This window comes from Megalobrama amblycephala, linkage group LG2, assembly GCF_018812025.1.
Source record: "Megalobrama amblycephala isolate DHTTF-2021 linkage group LG2, ASM1881202v1, whole genome shotgun sequence".
Lineage (NCBI taxonomy): Eukaryota > Metazoa > Chordata > Actinopteri > Cypriniformes > Xenocyprididae > Megalobrama > Megalobrama amblycephala.
In genome coordinates this window covers 41,360,390-41,380,310 of record NC_063045.1, presented here as the reverse complement: position 1 = coordinate 41,380,310, position 19,921 = coordinate 41,360,390, and the positions used below count along the sequence as shown (strand labels likewise).

At 35.9% G+C, this 19,921-nt stretch overlaps 2 protein-coding genes across 9 annotated transcripts in view; one reads left to right on the top strand and one right to left on the bottom strand.

The window, feature by feature from the left end:
• Positions 1–19,921, top strand: part of grik1a (glutamate receptor, ionotropic, kainate 1a) — a 76,136-nt gene that overhangs the window by 7,279 nt on the left and 48,936 nt on the right. For 6 of the 8 annotated variants that reach the window (XM_048175867.1, XM_048175837.1, XM_048175886.1 and 3 more), the window contains 2 exons: positions 15,305–15,472; positions 15,984–16,241. In XM_048175867.1, the coding sequence (XP_048031824.1) occupies positions 15,305–15,472; positions 15,984–16,241 (426 nt within the window). Of the gene's footprint in view, positions 1–743; positions 869–15,304; positions 15,473–15,983; positions 16,242–19,921 lie in introns of all 8 variants that reach the window. The other 2 variants (XM_048175904.1, XM_048175895.1) reach the window with 1 other exon arrangement.
• Positions 12,777–19,921, bottom strand: part of bach1b (BTB and CNC homology 1, basic leucine zipper transcription factor 1 b) — a 74,379-nt gene continuing 67,234 nt past the window's right edge. Inside the window, exons 7-8 of the mRNA XM_048175953.1 lie at positions 15,935–16,112; positions 12,777–12,993 (exon numbers count right to left, since the gene is read on the bottom strand). The gene's annotated coding sequence lies outside the window, so the exon portion shown is untranslated. The remainder of the gene's footprint in view (positions 12,994–15,934; positions 16,113–19,921) is intronic.

Here is a 19,921-nt window from a genome sequence, read left to right as displayed (position 1 = left end):
TTTTTTAGTGTTCGTCAGAAATATTACACACACATTCTTGTTTAAGATCTCAATAAATCTTATAATTAATGTCCAATCCTATATGAATTACTGTTTTAAAATCTTGTGAATATCAAGTTATTCATGAGAGTGGTTTAAAATAATCTCTGCACTCTGGAAGTATCACAGTGTTGACTGAGGGAATGTGCAGTTCTGGTGGAAATATTTCACAGGCCATGAGTGAAAATTAATCCTTTTAGATTTGGATCCACGTTGCCTCAGATGTATGTTCAGGACTGTGAAATGGCACTGCTCTTTGACCATCAGCAGAATTTCCCTAAAAGTCTGTACGGGTATGGTGAATTAGGAACTGGTTTGTGTGCCTCTGTGTATCTATTTGAACACTGCAAAGTATTTGTTTAATAGCTAACGAATAATTTTGGTTGCAAATATTTGCATCAGAGCATACTCACTGTTATTGAACCTCCTATAGATTGAGCTTGAAATAACAATGAACGAATTTGAGCGTTTAGGATGATCCCCCATGAGAAAATCAAAGAGTTCGATCACAGTGGCGGAGAGAGTGGAGAGTAGGTAATGTCTCTCGCTCTTTCTTTGCTATAGCATTGGTATGCATGCTGACTCCTTATCCCTTTGTGTTTTCTTGTGTTTGTCAGAAGGGATGTGTTTGAACAAGATTTCATGAATTTGAATGAGAGAGAAGGTTTTTTCTTTGATGATGCATTTGGCCTGTGTGTTTGCAGAAATCATTGTGATGTCTTTATGAGGAGTGTTTGGAATACATCATAGACAGTGACAGAAATTTTGAAAAGAAGGTCAGAGACAGAAAGACAAAGACCGTGTCCGAGATGACCTGAGTATTCAGCAGGTTTGTGTACGTGTTTGTTCGTGTGCATGCTTGCGTTGGTTGTTGTTCATTTGTGCATTAGAAGATTCTAGACTCATGACCTTTTTGATTAATCAAGAACTGTGTACATTATTCATTTATTCATTTATCAGATGCTTTTATCTAAAGTGAATTACAAATGAGGAACATAAGCATTTCATCTTAAGAGCCGCAGTATGCAGCAAATTGTTGAATGTTGAAAGTAATATTACAGAAATTATTATATGAATTAGGTCTTTTTTTTTTTTACTTTTTTTTTATAGAACTTTACAGAACATAAACAAACATAGCTTCACGGGTACTTACATGGACGTTCTTTGAAAATGTAACATTTCAGGGGGGAAAAAACGGTTTTCTTAATCAGTTACCAGCACTATATTAAGGAGGATCTATTGTGCCCCTTTTTACAAGATGTAATATAAGTCTCAGGTGTCCCCAGAATGTAACTTTGAAATTTCAGCTCAAAATAACCCATAGATAATTTATTATACCATGTTGTAAATTGAGTAGAAGGAAAAACATGCTGTTTTCGCCCATGTGTCTTTAAATGCAAATGAGCTGCTGCTCCCCACCACATTTTCCATAAGAGGGCAGAGCATTTATAGCTCTTGCCTTGGAATAATTCTCTGTTAAAAACCTGTTAAAAATCTGTTTGGTTTTGATTATCTATCGGGTTCACGCTCGCGTGTCATTGCAGTTCTTAATCTTCATCATCATGAAAGTTTATTATCTGCATGCGTTTTAAAGCCATATCAGTCAGTGCATCCTGTGAATATTAAATAAGTTCTCTTTCAATTGTTATTTTGCTTAAACTGTCAAATACGCACAAGGTTATGTTAAAAACACACACAGTTCACATAAACACAGTTGGTTATGTCTGTGAACATAAACAGCTAGTAAAGCAATCACATGTGTATGTTAGATCTGTGTATTAAAGTGCAAGCAGCGTGATATACAGTACCTACTGCATATGCTGTTAATATGAATCAAACAACAAAAGAAAAACAGAAAATTGCTCACTGTTCTTGATTTAATACTAACTTTAGAGCTTTGATAAGAATACATTTCTTACTTGAATGCTGTTGTTAAAGGTGCCCTCGAATGAAAAATTGAATTTATCTTGCCATAGTTAAATAACAAGAGTTCAGTCCATGGAAATGACATACAGTGAGTCTCAAACTCCATTGTTTCCTCCTTCTTATATAAATCTCATTTGTTTAAAAGACCTCCGAAGAACAGGCGAATCTCAACATAACACCGACTGTTACGTAACAGTCGGGGTGTACGCCCCCAATATTTGCATATGCCAGCCCACGGTCCCAACATTATCATTATGAAAGGCATTAGACAAGGGCAAAACGTCTGAATCAACAGACTAGGTAAGCAAGCAAGAACAACAGCGAAAAATGGCAGATGGAGCGATAATAACTGACATGATCCATGATATCATGATATTTTTAGTGATATTTGTAAATTGTCTTTCTAAATGTTTCGTTAGCATGTTGCTAATGTACTGTTAAATGTGGTTAAAGTTACCATCGTTTCTTACCGTATTCACGGAGATAAGAGCTGTCGCTATTTTCATTTTTACACACTTGCAGTCTGTATAATTCATAAACACAACTTCATTCTTTATAAATCTCTCCAACAGTGTGTAATGTTTGCTTTAGCCACGCAGCATAGCCTCAAACTCATTCAGAATCAATGTAAACAATATAACAGTATACAATACTCACATAATCCGCCGCATGCATGACGAACACTTTGTAAAGATCCATTTTGAGGGTTATATTAGCTGTGTAAACTTTGTTACGGCACTGTTTAAGGCAAGCGTGAGCTCTGTGGGCGGAGAGCACAGGATTTAAAGGGGCCGCAGCATAAATCGGCACGTTTATAATGATGCCCCAAAATAGGCAGTTAAAAAAATTAATTAAAAAAATCTATGGGGTATTTTGAGCTGAAACTTCACAGACACATTCAGGGGACACCTTAGACTTATATTACATCTTTTAAAAACATAATCTAGGGCACCTTTAAATGCTCTGGCAAGGAGATAAATGTGGCGGACTGTGTACAGCTCATTGAGGGCGGGGTCTATGCTAATTGGCAGAGACCGTCAGCAGTCGTGGGAGAGGCATAGACATTTTGTGATAGCACAAAAGGTAGAATCTGCAAACAGCTTGTTCTGAGACACTGCTTATGATTTATGGGGTAAAAAAAAAGGAGTGGATAGATTTTTACCATTATAGGGTAAAAATAACATTGAACTTAAATGCGAAAAATAACATTGAACTTAAACGCGATTATCACTTAAACGCGATTCTTAGTGCGATTATGAAATTGCGAAGGCTGCGATTTATTTATTTATTTTTTTTATGTGCAGCTTGTCAATGAAGTATGACTCCAAATGCTAATCCATCTGAAAGCACTGCAAGTTTGAATCGCTTATAATGTACATTTGAAAAAGCAACACGCATCAAACATCTTTCCAGACATGAGAAGCATTTATTAACATCTTGTCCAACAAAAGACAACATTTAATAACATGTTTTTTATCCAAACTCACTTCATAACAACAGTTGAGCATCCTTCTGTGAGATGATGTGGCTTCTTACACAGAATAAGGCAGTCGTGTGTTTATTAGTCATGTTTAATCAATCAAAGCGTTTAAATCTTCTGTTTATTCAGCTACAGCTATATGATGCATGTTATCTTCTTCTACAGCGGGGCATATTTTGAGTTTCTGCGCAAGAGCGCCCTTTGACTCAGATAGAGAAGCATTTACAACTGATCACTGAGCCATACAGCTCTGACAAGCTGCGCATTAAATAATCACAGCCCTTCCCAAATCGCGTGCAATTTAATCACGATAAATCTTGCAACCCTACTTGGGTGGTTGTGTACACGCACTGCCGACACACATTTATGTTCAAACTCCATGTAAAAGTGAATTTTGCATAATAGGTCCCCTTTAAAGAAATCCTTAAGTTGAAGGAAGTCAACAGGCTTATATACAAACATATATACTGTACATATGTAGATGCACATAGACATACATACATACACACATCACATGCATTCATATACACATACTTTTATGCTACTCTAAAGTAATATTTACATGTTTTGCACTCAACGGATTTTAATTAAAAAGTTTTACATGTAAAGAAACTAATATTTTTTGCAAAATATTCACATTGTACAAATTTGCATTTTAATATCAACATGAAATAGAAATTAACCCTATCTGCAAAGTAGAAAAAAAGTTGTAAATAAAGATTATTAAAGGATGTTTTAAAAGAAAATAATATTTCAAACTTTCCTCTTAAAAATGTTATGTTTAATTCAATGTTACTTGCCATTTCTTTTTTTTTTTAACATTTATAAGCAATTTCTGCTTCAAAGTAAATCCATCAAATTTTCACCATTTTTTTTCCAGTGTATTTTGTTATTGATTATATTATGAACTATTCATCCATGCATGTTTAATTTTTTTCCTTCTCATAAATCTTACAGTGAAACGTCACTCTTCTCTCTGGTCATTCGGATCTGCCTCCATCTAATCAATAACTGATGGGTAGAACCAAGTTCCTGTCCTACATTTTTTCTTCTTCAATAATCCATTTCAATTGGATGTACATCAAAATATAGAAGAAAATATCTGTCTCTGTTTCATCATGAATTTAGCATAAAAATTCAAGTCATATGAGTAGAAAATCCTGTTTTATTTTACTCCCTCATGGGCCCTCCCATGTTAAAGGATTAGTTCACTTTAAAATGGAAATTACCCCAAGATTTACTTACCCTCAAGCCATCCTAGGTGTATATGACTTTCTTCTTTCTGATGAACAGAAAGTGTAAGTGTAATGCCTCTCGCGGTTCAAAACGCTTACGCTATGTTTTTTTTTTTTTGTAAATTTAATACAGAAGGCGGTCTGGCAGAAGCTAGATATTTTACTTTATAACTTGTTAAATGTGGATATTTTTCTTACACAAACACATCGCTTCGCTTCAGAAGGCCTTTATTAACCCCCCAGAGCCGTGCGGAGTACGTTCATGATGGATGGATGCACTTTTTTGAGCTTCATACTCATTGATCCCATTTACTGCCATTATAAAGCTTGGATGTGTCAAGATATTTAATATACCTCTGATTGTGTTCATTAGAAAGAAGAAAGTCATATACACCTAGAATGGCTTAAACGTAAGTAAATCTTAGGGTAATTTTCATTGTAAAGTGAACTAATCCTTTAAGATCACAAGTCATGTAATGTAATTTACAAGTTCTTTCAGCCAGTGCTCTAAACAAAACAAGCAAATCGGTTTTTACTATGACAAAATAAACCATAACACAAATTCTTCTGTGATCATCCAAGACACAGCGCGACAGCAAGACTACTAGTGGTCACAGTGCAATGCAGCATGAGACAGGATGAAAAGGATCAAAGACAAACAGTTTCGTTTAGCTGTTAGTAAACAAACTTCATGCATCCAGGCCACCAGGTGTCCAGTACAACTGTGATGTTAAAATGTACTGAGTGCACCTTTAAGTTGAGCTCACCATGATTAATTATACTTGTCTGACTCAAATTTGAATAATTACACTGAGTGGAGCAAAGGGAAACTCGTTAACATTAAATATTGATTTTAATCATACAACAGTACATTATATTAATCAGCCCAGTTCTGCCCTTTGCATTTGTGAAATATTTGCTTTTATAAACTGTTCAAATTGGTTGTTCTTTTGAAAAAAAAAAAAAAAAAATGCTAGATAAAAATTTTTACACATCCATCCTGAGCATTCAGTTTGTTCTTACTGTAATGTTTCATTCTAAGACTGGTCGTTGAGCGCAGTGTTCTGTCAGAATAAAAGTAGCGTGGTTGATGACAATGATATATAGTTAGAGCTGACAGATATGTAACATTGAAAAGCCTCAACTGAACATCTCCCGGAATGATCCGGGGGAAAATAAAAAACAGTACCTGACTGAAACCGCAGAGCAAAGTTTGAGATCCTTCATGGAATTACAAGGTCAGATGCACTCAAAAACAGTCACCAAACACTGATGCATGCACAATCATCTTTTTTATTGTGCATCGAAAGACTTGGGCTGCATCCAAATATTCATACTTCACTAACATATAATATGGGAAATGAGTATCTGACGCTATAGGTCACATGACAGTGACAACATGACAAATGTAGTATCAGGATTACATTCATACTACACACATTCATACTATATGGAACATACTTTTTTAAATAGTCATAAAGTAAGTACTCGTTTAAATTTCAGAGAGTGTTTGTGGATGCAGCCTTGGAGTCACTTTCAGTGCCATTTCGTTTTATTTCATGTCTCAGAGTTTAATCTTCTAAAGTTCATTGAGCTCAATATTTGGAGAAAAAAATTAAAGACCAGCGGCATTTCAGGTCTGCATTCAGACATAATCTTCAAAAGGCCTTTGACATGTTAATTTTGGTAAAATTTTAAGAAAAGTTGAGAAATCTTAGCAATTGACTGTAATTGCACACATGCTGCATCAGGGTATATATTACAGCTATTAGTTAAAAATCTCCACTATTTTATAAATGAAATGGCCCACTGTTTCCTTCATCATAAAGTTCCTGAGGGAAATGAGAATGAATAAATGTGCAAAAATAAGAGAGACACAAAGGGTTTGCGAGCTAAAAAGCAAAAAGACAATACATCCAGTAACTCAGTCTGGGAGTGGCGACAATTACCCATAATTCAGTTAATTTGCATCAATTTAAATGTAAAAACTGCCTAACCTCTGCACCATTATTGTTCATGTGTGCAGAATTTTAATAAAAAACTCTGAAGCACACATTTCCACTCAAATTAGGCCTTTAAAAGTTTCTTTTAGTCTTTCTGTACTTTGATACCTGTGGTCTGCACTCTGTTTAAAGCAGTTTTTTTTTTAAATGGGTCTGTGGAGAAAATTTAGGGGAAAAAAATGAATAGTGTAAAAAATGCAAATAAAATAAAATATAAAAATGGAGATTAAACTTAATAAAGCAATTGATTAAAATAAATACAATTATTAAAACATTGATTAAAGTTAAAAAAGTAAATAAATAACTACATCTACCATACAATACTATAGTGAGTAGAAAAACGTAATAATATAATGTAATAGAAACTAAATATTTTCCAAATATTACTGTACACATACAGTATTTCTAATATTAATATTAGAAATATGTTTTTTAAGTTTTTTTTATGTTTTTTTAGAAATATATTTGTATTTATGTTAATACATTTTTCACAGTATAAATTGGGTCTTTATACATTAACTTTTATAGCTGCCTTTTAAAGGCATCATGAAACAGAAGTTGCGATAGTCTTTTTTTCCCTTCTGTGACTTGAGTGAAACGACTTCTCAAAAATTGGAGGGCGGGACTTGATTTTGTTCATCATGAATTTATTGGATTTTTGTGGTTTGCTATTGCTGTGATCTGATGTGAGTGACAGGTTGTCCCGCCCTTCACAGTAAACACATCAATCGAGAAGAGAAGTTGCTGCAAGAGGGAGGGGGAGTTATTTTGATTAAAAATTACAAGGGAACATGAAATAAAATAAGGATAGATAAATAATTTATAATAAATATGGCAATATTCCATAAAAAATAAAAATGTTCAATTTTGATTTTTGACTTTACATTTTAGGATGCAGATCCCTTGCACGTAGACTATTTGGGGATATGTAGTAAAAGATTGAAAGCCCCTGGTCTATAGCAGCAAATACTACTTGTAGTCCATAATTTCAGCCAGCCACTGGAGTTTGTGTTGCCTGCTAAAACATCCCAATTGCTAGGACAAACGTGGGGATCCTTTGAACTGTCTGTTGATCAAAGCTAGAGAGGCACTGCATACTGCGTAAGTCACCTGTCACCCACCTAGGTTCTGGGAGGAGATAGGACATGTTCTACATTAAACTTCCATGAACTGCATAAATGAATTGTCCACTGGGAATATTTTCAGCTGTTGTGGAGGGTGTGCTGTTTACTGTCTGCCAGACTATAGATTGAACTAGGGCAGTGATAAAATATCGATGAGACTACTGGCCTGAAACTGCTGTCACATATGGCGTTGTAGGTCTGCAGCTGAATCCAACTTATTTTTCAACGTGGAAGTGATGTATTTTCTGTGAATGTGTGAGACTTCCGATTTATTATTCACTATAGGGAAATAACGAGAAGAATATCAAAGTGCAGTAAACTGTAAAACTTTGCGATACAAGCGTGATAAGACAATATATTAAAATAATATGGTAAGAAATACCAGTTTGCAATATCAAACAGAATAACGAGCTGTTTTGTAAAGCTAAAAATAACTGGAAGAGAATGACACCAGACACATTAAATTTACAAATGGTTGCACCCACTCTTACCTTAAAAAAATAAGGTGGATACTATTGGATAAAACAGCTAATAATCGCAAGGCAGCGGCTATATTACACTATGTGGAAACAGCATATTTTCTTAGTGATAGATGCTATTTACACTGTGAAAATAGCATAGATTCTATTTACACCATGTAAAAGTATCAGTTCTTTGCAATAAGAGTAAATAGTAAATAGATGCTATCTTACATTATATTGGCAGATACTATTTGCACCTCAGTATTTTTGTATATTAACAGGATGCAATAATATCATAAGGTGTAAATGATTATAATTATTAAAATTATTAAATGGATGCTGCCTTATTGGGAGAATAAAAACTCTCCCTACATCTTCCCCTAACCCTACCCATGTAATCCGGACATACTATATTCGCCATATTGTCATTATCATGTGACCTACCAGTGTCAGTTGCGTCGCTTCACTGCCATTTATAAATCCTCTCCCGTGGCCTCATGGGATAGTAAACTGTCCATTGTATGCACACTTCATAATCTTACCGGAAGTACTTTTTACCTACTCTTTTATGAGTACTGTGAATCTTTTACATTAGATTACATTTATATTACAGTACATACTTCTTTTGTCACACACCTACTATACAGTGGGTACGGAAAATATTCAGACCCCCTTAAATTTTTCACTCTGTTATATTGCAGCCATTTGCTAAAATCATTTAAGTTCTTTTTTTTCCTCATTAATGTACACACAGCACCCCATATTGACAGAAAAACACAGAATTGTTGACATTTTTGCAGATTTATTAAAAAAGAAAAACTGAAATATCGCATGGCCCTAAGTATTCAGACCCTTTGCTGTGACACTCACATATTTAACTCAGGTGCTGTCCATTTCTTCTGATCATCCTTGAGATGGTTCTACACCTTCATTTGAGTCCAGCTGTGTTTGATTATACTGATTGGACTTGATTAGGAAAGCCACACACCTGTCTATATAAGACCTTACAGCTCACAGTGCATGTCAGAGCAAATGAGAATCATGAGGAACTGCCTGAAGAGCTCAGAGACAGAATTGTGGCAAGGCACAGATCTGGCCAAGGTTACAAAAAATTTCTGCTGCACTTAAGGTTCCTAAGAGCACAGTGGCCTCCATAATCCTTAAATGGAAGACGTTTGGGACGACCAGAACCCTTCCTAGAGCTGGCCATCCAGCCAAACTGAGCTATCGGGGGAGAAGAGCCTTGGTGAGAGAGGTAAAGAAGAACCCAAAGATCACTGTGGCTGAGCTCCAGAGATGCAGTCGGGAGATGGGAGAAAGTTGTAGAAAGTCAACCACATCACTGCAGCCCTCCACCAGTCGGAGCTTTATGGCAGAGTGGCCCGACGGAAGCCTCTCCTCAGTGCAAGACACATGAAAGCCCGCATAGAGTTTGCTAAAAAAACACCTGAAGGACTCCAAGATGGTGAGAAATAAGACTCTCTGGTCTGATGAGACCAAAATAGAACTTTTTGGCCTTAATTCTAAGCGGTATGTGTGGAGAAAACCAGGCACTGCTCATCACCTGTCCAATACAGTCCCAACAGTGAAGCATGGTGGTGGCAGCATCATGCTGTGGGGGTGTTTTTCAGCTGCAGGGACAGGACGACTGGTTGCAATCGAGGGAAAGATCAATGCGGCCAAGTACAGGGATATCCTGGATGAAAACCTTCTCCAGAGTCCTCAGGACCTCAGACTGGGCCGAAGGTTTACCTTCCAACAAGACAATGACCCTAAGCACACAGCTAAAATAACGAAGGAGTGGCTTCACAACAACTCCGTGACTGTTCTTGAATGGCCCAGCCAGAGCCCTGACTTAAACCCAATTGAGCATCTCTGGAGAGACCTAAAAATGGCTGTCCACCAACGTTTACCATCCAACCTGACAGAACTGGAGAGGATCTGCAAGGAGGAATGGCAGAGGATCCCCAAATCCAGGTGTGAAAAACTTGTTGCATCTTTCCCAAAAAGACTCATGGCTGTATTAGATCAAAAGGGTGCTTCTACCAAATACTGAGCAAAGGGTCTGAATACTTAGGACCATGTGATATTTCAGTTGTTCTTTTTTAATAAATCTACAAAATAATGTCAACAATACTGTTTTTCTGTCAATATGGGGTGCTGTGTGTACATTAATGAGGAAAAAAATGAACTTAAATGATTTTAGCAAATGGCTGCAATATAACCAAGAGTGAAAAATTTAAGGGGGTCTGAATACTTTCCGTACCCACTGTATAGTAGGGAAGTATGCGATTTAAGATGCAACCAGAGTGTCTGCAACTCTTCCTACTGAAATGTTTTGTAATGTGTGTTGCTGATCCATCGTGTACTTTGCACAAAACTGCAACTAAAAGGTACCCCAGACAGTCGTGTAGTGTGAGAAGAACAGTGATCTGACAACTTTTAAAATCATGTAGTGTGTTAATTTGTCATGAAGTCTGAGTTTGTGCTTTTGCATTTCTTTAGTAAGATTCATAAAAGAGTCATTTGAATTCTCCTGCTTTCAAACTGTGTACAAACATGTTTGTTTTATATTGTAACTTTTATATTTTAACACTTTTTAAAGCACATAATGTATAAGCTCTACTCCTAAGTACAAGCATATATAGATCCAAAACTTTCTTTTTAACTTGTAATGTTTATTGCAAGGGCAAAATGCATGTAATGACACAAACATCATGATAGAAAAAGGGATTCATTAAAGTTGCGGTCTCCAAGGTGAGTTGCAGAGGCTTTGGACATCCCTAGGGGACCATTTTCCAATGAATAGAAATAAAGCATTAAGCATGCTTAAGTAACCATCACGGTGCCTGCCTACACAAGTACACAAGTGTCTATATGCCACTCTGTCAGCTTTTCCATTCCACTCTAATGCTACCTGATGTCTTAAAGACACTGTAAATCTATTTGGTTCCAAATGGCTGACTCTTAACATGCCAATTAAAGGAAAAGTAAAGCTAGATTGATTTGGTGTTTCCAGGAAATAAAAGATCAAAGAGGGATCAGACTTTTTAGTCATAGTTGAAATAGTCTGAGTAAATAAACACAGCAAAAAGTAGATCCAATACTTCCTCAAAAACGTACTGAGACTTGTTTGCTGCCAGACTCGTTGTTATCAACTCTGCTTCATGTTAGTGCATCTGCCTCATCTAGAAAGGCTTCAGGCTTCATTCTCATCTCCAGCCTCCCAATCGGACCCAGCTCTGACCATCTCCCTCTATATGAAAGCAATCAGTTTTTCACAGATGAAATCTCCTCTTCTTTCTCCCTGTGTGGAGCTCTCTGTCCGCGCTCTCCCCAAGGGACTATCTGAACATCAGACAGTGTTATCCACAGCAGGACTTTTTGGCTTTGCTTTAAGTCCTGCTCATTCCAATTCAGCTTTCAAAAAGCCAAAACAAGCCACTGAGACCAGGTTTCGCAGAAGCTGGTATCTGCACTCTGATGAGCTTCATCTCACACACATTAACATTTCCATTTAATTATTCTTATCTTCATTCACAGTCTTTTCATTAAAGAGCCAATCTGTCACTTTCACTGTTGGAGGTTGGCTGTTTATTGGTGAGTTAATGGCCCATTATTTCCTGCTGAGACCTGTTTGTTGGCCGTCTATGAATAAAGCCCGATCTCAGGTGGATGTCTTCCAGACGGATCTCACCGTTCTGCATTGTATTTGCATGATGTTGTGTAGTTTTAGTATCTCCAGCATTTCAAATAATATGTCATGACAATGCGCTTGTTAACATATGCTCATGCATAATTCTGGAGATACACTCCAGTGCAAATCTTGGCCACTTAGTCCAGACATTTACGCAATGTTGACTTTGCACCCTGCCAAGTTAAATCGAGTCTTGATTGGCATATTCAGTAACAAAATCAGTGTTTTGATCGTGATTATTTGCTGATTCAGGTGTGAACAGTGTGTTTTGATCTTGATGATTGTCTGATTTGCATATGATCATTGAGAAGAGTTGATGTTGATTAACCTTATGCAGTTGTGAGAATAAGCTTCACTGCCAGCAACGGACGTGATTTAAAAATGGCGTGTTAAAGGTCAAATGTGGTGCTGGCCAATTAGTTCAAATTTCTTAAGCAGCTAAATCTGCATGATTTGCCATTTCAGATTTTCTAAATGTTATGAAATTGCTGAATGACCTGGTGTAACCTGTTTAGGGAATTAAATCACATACTTGGTATTGACATTTAGATGCATCATTTCAGACTGGGAATTATTCAAGAGCAGAAGTAAAACAGCCATTGTACTCCGCTTTTTCTTTTCAATTTTTTATGAATCATTAAGATTATGCTTTCATAAAGGATTATTATTTTGATTTCTTACATGTTTCTGAACAGTAGACCTTTCACTGTCTTTTAAGTTTTTAATAATAATCAAACAGCAACATTGACAAGAAAAGCTCACTGCTTTTGTAACTTTAATAATCCTCTAGAAGATAATGAAGAACTTTGAACACTCTTTGCTTGTTTATTTGTAATTGATTTCTTTGATCTTCATTTAATTACAGACTGTTTACTGATGTTTACTTAATTGAAAAATACTCAAAGGCTACATAACATTTTTGAATGGTGTCCATTACTCAAGGGAAGCTAATACAGAGCAGTCCAGCAAGACTTCTGCCTGGATCCTCAGTTTGCAATCCTAAATTGTGTGTCAAGCGTCAGTGTAGTCTGGATGGGAAAAAATATACAGAGCAGACTATGAACTTCATCAGCTGTTTGACAAACAATTGGCTATACCATTCATGAACAGTGATCAGCCGTTCAGAACAACTTTCATATATTCTTAATCTTCACGTGTCTTAGTATTGTTGTACCATTTCCTAGTATATATTCATATCATATAGATTTTGTTTCCACAAAAGGAAGAAGTCAAACCCATTTCTTGGTTCAAAGGCTCATCTTGGCAAGATAATGTGAAAATAATCAAGTTTTATCTTGAATGTAAAAAGACAGGATAAATATCTGATATGTCAAAATAAATGTGTGCATTAGCCTGTTTTAGACTACTTTTGTTGGGATGTGCTTGGATTGGTACTTTTTGTGAACGTTAATTTTGTGTAAATGGGTATCTAAGTGCTGGCTTTAAATATATTTCTGTCATGACGACTCTCTGAGTGTTTGGCATGATAATGGATATGACAGTGTTGATAAATTTGGTCTTGGTGGACTAGATCTGCTACACTGCTGCTGTAGGTTATTGCAGCTGCTTCAGAGCAAGTACGAGACTTGCTACTGCTAATACATAAACAACATGCTGTTGCTGTACAATATAGCATACATGAATTACCTGTAGCAGATCTATGCAGGTGGAGCTGGGGAAGGTGGAGGGTTTCTAAAAAAGCACGCTGCAAATGCTGACCAAGTATTTGAAGGTTGAGCTGCGAGCTCATTGGCTACTGATACTGTAGGAACCAATAAGCTGTGCCCTATAGACCCCTTAAAAGTTTGTAAACATTGCAACGTTTCCTGGTGGGCGGGGCTTAGCTGGAGGCAAAAAGAGACGCTGGACTCAATGTTGACAAGCGTAAGCTAGCATGTTTTAGGAGGGATTTATTAAACATAGATGCAGAAGAAGGTTCAGAACTATCCGAATATGTACAGTCACTGACTCTGCGGGACCGTGACAGCTATTTTTGTAAATTAACTTAAGTTTTGGATATTTCCTAGACAACATATGAATTACTTTCTGGTGGTTCGGGGAATTTTATCAAGGCTTATTGTCTAATGTAACCTAACGCTGGGCTAACTATGATTATGGCTAGCAATGTGGATTATTTTAAGAGACCATTCAAAGGATGGCACACACATCTATCGCTGTATGTTTGTTTAACATTTAAGCTAGCTAGTGCGCTGAAAGTTGGCGACTTTTCACCTATAAAACAGAAACTTGCTGATTTGTACTAGATAAAACCAACACACCATTACATATGCATCGATTATTTTACCTGATATGAAGTGTGCACTGCAAACACGAGTATTATTTATGATCGTCTCCGTCCAGTCTGTACGCCGTATTGCTTTCAACCACAATTATCTTTTTGATTTCTGTGAAGGAATGTCTGCCGGGATCTGGTAAAACTTTAGTTTTGAACCAAAAGTCCTGTTCCTTCTATTCTGGCAGCCAAAAACACAACAAGACGACATTTTAAAGTCAAAACCTCAAACTTTTAGCGCGCCCGCTATTAGTTCTTATTTATGTTTTGCCTCCAGCTAGAGCGGTGACGTCACAGTGATGTAGGCGATTAAGGGGTCTATAGAGAATGATGTGATTGCAAGCAGACTGAGTTACGGACATTACATGATGGATTGAGTTCAGCCTGTGCCATCTAGAGTTTCAAAAGCTGGAACCAGCTTTTTCAATATGCTCTATCGTCAACTTGGATATAATTTGTTTTTAACATCAGCTTGGCACTATTGTTTATAACTATTTTTAAATAAGTATGGACCTGAAATTTATCCATTTCCAGGTCACTGGTTTTATTTTTCTGTACGTTTAGCTAGACTTTAACAAAAGCTGGATTCTGGATTTTTAGCAGGCCTATGCTTTATAATGAACTTTTTGTTTTATTTGTATTTAACATTAGCTTGGCACTATTGTTTGTAACTGCTTTTGAATTAGTGTGGAACTGGAATTAATCCATTACCTGGACACTAATTTTAATTTTATTTGTACATTTATCTAGGCTCTGATTTTTATTGTGTTTTTAAATAACTTTAAAATAACAACTGGATCTGCTTGGATCTGTTTTGGTTTGTATTTAGCATTAGTGCTTTGAACAAGATTTTAATGGGATTTATGCATTACCAGGGCATTCATTTTAACTTTATTCTTACATTGTACTGATTTTAAATGTGTTTTACTTTTAAAGCACATGTTTAGTCATCTACAGTACAAATGAGATCAGACTGCATACTTAGTGACTTGAAAGTAAAATTTTACTTTTTACTTGTTGCTTAACACTCTTTATTTTGGTTGAAGGGGGAATCTTTGAGACGCGGGAGAATGAACCCGTCAGTATGGATGAACTCGCCTTTAAATTTGCTGTTACAAGTATCAACCGAAACAGAACCTTGATGCCAAACACCACGTTGACCTACGACATCCAGAGAGTAAACCTCTTTGACAGCTTTGAAGCCTCCCGAAGGGGTATGACTCTTTATTTCTATTTTGATTGATTTAGATTTTGAATTTATTTTACAATTTTAAGTGGAATATATTTATACATGTATACATGTATCTTTTTTGTTGTTGTTGGTTTGTAGTTATTTATTAAACTTTTATATTTTATTATTAATTTAATATTAATTCAATATATTATGTCATAATTATTTTAAATTGCTGGATACAGTTGAGAAGGTCAATAACTCTTATGAAGGACAGGCCAAATTGACCATTTTAAGGGGCAGACGTGTAAAATTAGCTACTTTGTTAATTTTATTTATTTAACGTATCTGATACAACAAAAACATGCTATTTGTGCCTCTAATGCTTAAATACAGAAATTATACACCAACCATTTCCATGAAAATTGCCATTGTAAGCTAATTTAATGAAAATTTAGCAGAATTGAAAAGCCCTCAGTTTCTAATACATGTTTTCTCATGTCACCTGTTTTTCTTCCCGTCTGTTCTCTCTCTCTCCATTTTTCTTCTGTCAGTATGTGACCAATTGGCCCTGGGGGTTGCGGCGGTCTTCGGCCCCTCTCACAGCTCCTCGGTCAGTGCTGTCCAATCCATTTGCAATGCTCTAGAGGTGCCACACATCCAGACACGCTGGAAACACCCATCTGTGGACAATAAAGACAATTTTTACATTAACCTATACCCTGAGTACACCTCCATAAGCAGGGCTATCCTGGACATTGTCATTTTCTACAAATGGAAGTCTGTTACTGTAGTTTATGAGGACAGCACAGGTGAGTGACAGTTATGGTTTAGACAAAGGGATATTTGAAGGGCAGCTCAATGTGCTTTTTTGAGGTTTTGTTGAGAGGCTCTTTTGAAATGGGATCTTCACAGCTTGTGCTTTAAAATGGGACACTGCAGGCCACAACATTTATTTTCTGCTGGAAAGAGTGACTGATGTCCACATATATTTACATTTTATTATATTTGAAACAAATGAGAATTCAAATTGGATTCAACAGTAACCCCAGCAATGTTTATCGCCATCATATGTTTTGAATGCTGGTTCCCAAGCATGGAATACTGGTATACACTTCAGGCCATGCTGGTCAAGTTTTGTTGGTGAACTAGTGTTTTCCCGTTACTGGAATTTTCAACTTCGATACGATACCTTAAAAAAAATGTATCGATATTTGATACCATTTTTGATACCACAGTGAAAATTAGAGTTCTTATCTCATTATTTTTTGATAATTTTGGCAATTTTGGTGCAATTGCTTACAGAGCAGGGAGGCTTTATTTGAAGCGTTGAACTAAATTTAAAAAAGTAAACAGTCAGTAATAAAATAAGAACAAATAAACAAATTGCAATTGATAGCACAAATAAATCAATAGAATAAAGAGACCAAAGAAATAAACATGACTAAGTTTTTCTGGTGGATCTAACAGTAGTTTTGAGGTAAATACTATAGAAATTAAAGTAAACAAATGTAAAATAACCCTGGATAGTCTTCATTGTAAATATTTAATTCAGATTAATGCTTACAATTAAAGTTACAAAAGTTATTCAGTCAAGGGCAGCAGGTGATTTTCTCTTTTTCTTTTGCTCTTTGATTAACAACAGAAAGCAGCAGGTTTATTAGGCTGCTGTCACTTTAAGACCTTATGCACAAATCCAATATACTGTTACACAACATGCATTTTCTTTACATTCTTTACATTATTCACACTCCAAAACGTACGGTAACACTTTATTTTAAGGTCTTTTAACTAGTTGCTTATTTGCATGCATATTACTAGAATATTGGCTATTTATTAGTACTTATAAAGCACATATTAATGCCTTATTCTGCAAGACCTTATTCTACATTCTTAATCCCACCCAATACCTAAACTTAACAACTACCTTACTAACTATTAATAAGCAGTAAATTAGGAGTTTATTGAGGGAAAAGTCGTAGTTAACAGTTTATATGTGTTCCCTATACTAAAGTGTTATCAAACTTACTGTATTTACCTGAATACTCGGGAAGATGGGCATTTTGACATAATCTTTGTATGTATTTGACCGATTGAGTTCAATAAGCCATGAAAAAGAAGTCAGTTTGGTACTCGCAAGTTATTTGAGAGGCGGCTTTATGAGATAGCCGCTTAGATTAGTGGTGCGCACACTTTTGATGTGAGCACGAAACCTGCGGGAATGAGTAACATTGTGCGCATAACAAGCAAGAACGTCAACTGGAGCGAGTGAGAGGAGGCAGGTCAATTCACTTTTGGAGAGAAGAGAGCAAGAATGCGCAGTTGATATCAGTGTATCGAAACTCCAGAAAAAAGAAGTATTGGAAGCATTTCAGATATTTTAGTATTGATACATATCGAAATATCAATATTTTTGACAACACTATGGTGAGCAATCATAAACCAATATGAAACCAGCATAAACTAGTTTGGAAATGCATGGTGGTCTAAGCTGGTCTTTTCAGTAGGGATCCCCTTATAAATCTGATACATTTTTGCATCAACTTACAATTTTTTTTTTACATGAGTTTTCTTTCTGTTAATGTTAGTATAATATTTTTATGTCAATGAACATTTCTGTAACTGGTTCGTATCAGCAAATTTAGAGGCGAGACACACAGCCGGGCAGCTTGTAAATGTATAAATGTTGGTTTTACTTTTAATTAGCTGGGCACTTTCACTCACAGGATTTACATTGAATTTCTTGGCTATAAAGTGCCCTTATTATGGTTTTTCAGATATTACCTTTCACACATCGCTGTTGTGGTCTGTGAAGTTTCAAAGATCAAAATGCATGACAAATGGAGTTATCTCCTAAAAGAAAGAACCGATTTTGATCTGCCTGAAACGAATTGTCAGTAATTCTAGTCTTATTTCCTGCTCGAAGGTTTGTAAAAATGTTTGACCCATCCTCAAACACTGTAGTTGTAGCTGAGGCCTGAAAGAGTTTGGTTCATGTTGTTGACATGTCGAGAAGACGCTGTTTTCTGTGCTATGAAAAAAAATCCACTTTGCAAGCACTTCAAAAAGATGAGATTGATACAGTAAAACCAACGCTATCATTACTGTTCATATCACTGTGCATCAAGTGCTGAGGAAGCTTCTGGAGCTGAAATTCAGATATGGTGTTTTGTTTCTGACACTCGCTGTAAGCGAGTAATGCTGTAATGTATATTATGAGTGTTTTTTGACCTTGGAACCTAGGAGATTTCAAAACTAAATTAGGTTACTTTAAAATAGCATAATATGGGCACTTTAAATTCCTGCATTGAAATGCACAGTAGTGAAACGTTTCAGATGTGGCATTGGCAAGTTTAATGCATGATTTCAGGTGGGAAGTGTTCATTTGGTTTTCTAGGTCAGTTTGGTTTACCTTGCCTTTATCAGTTTATTTCCTTTTGATAGCATTATTTCAATGCAATATTTCATTTTCTATATATTTTGACTTTTGTGACCTTTTCTAAACTAAAATGGTTTTGAAAATATTGACTGAATATTGAGCATCTCCTCCCACCTTGTTTACTTGTGATTACAGGCATGTATTTCATAGGTCTTGGCTCATGTGTCAGCAGACTGAAGAAATGTAATGATTGGAATGTTTATTCAGATTTATAATTATTATTTCTCTCAAAAAGTTGATAAAATGTGTCGATTACTCGCACTCTGAGAATCGCACTCAAGAATCACACAATAACTAGATATGAAACACTTGAAATCAACATGACATCAAGTGTGACTCTGACTACATTTTTAATAAATTGTCTCTGGTCAATATTGTACATAATTTATCAGTGTGAATTGTTCTAAAGAAAAAAGTTTTCATCAAATCAAAATGTAATAACTTTCTCTGCTGCTGAGATTACTTCTGTTTTGATGTAATCAAGGACACGCAAATGGGGAAATACTAACCAATAAAAATATCATAGCACCAATATCACCACAAAATCAAGTCCCACCTTACATTAAGTCCAACTAAATAGTCATTTGAATATGTTGAAGATGTTGTTTTATAATATCTTTTTAAAAGTTTCTGTTGCTGTAATGTGAACAAAATAATAAATCTGGCCTGCATCACGTTCTGATCCAACTGTCTCCCCCTCTCATGACAATTAAAAAAGCAAGAAAAATACCAACACACTCTATCAAAGTTATCATATTATATGCAAATTACGCATTATGCAGTAGTTCACCAGCACACTTCAAGTGTTCCCCTGATGGCATCAAACTAATCTGGAGAGCAAATCAAATGCAGATAAACTAGAGTTTAATAACCACAAGTCAAAAGAAATGGAAAATTGCCCTGCAAATGCTTCTATTTCTACAGCTTTAAATGAACATGCTGACACTGGAGCCAATGCCTTTGTAACATCTTGCTTGCAACAGACAGAATTTGTGTCAGATTGACCAGTTTCAAAATGATTAGTGTGTCTGATTCATAGCCAGCGACTTGGAT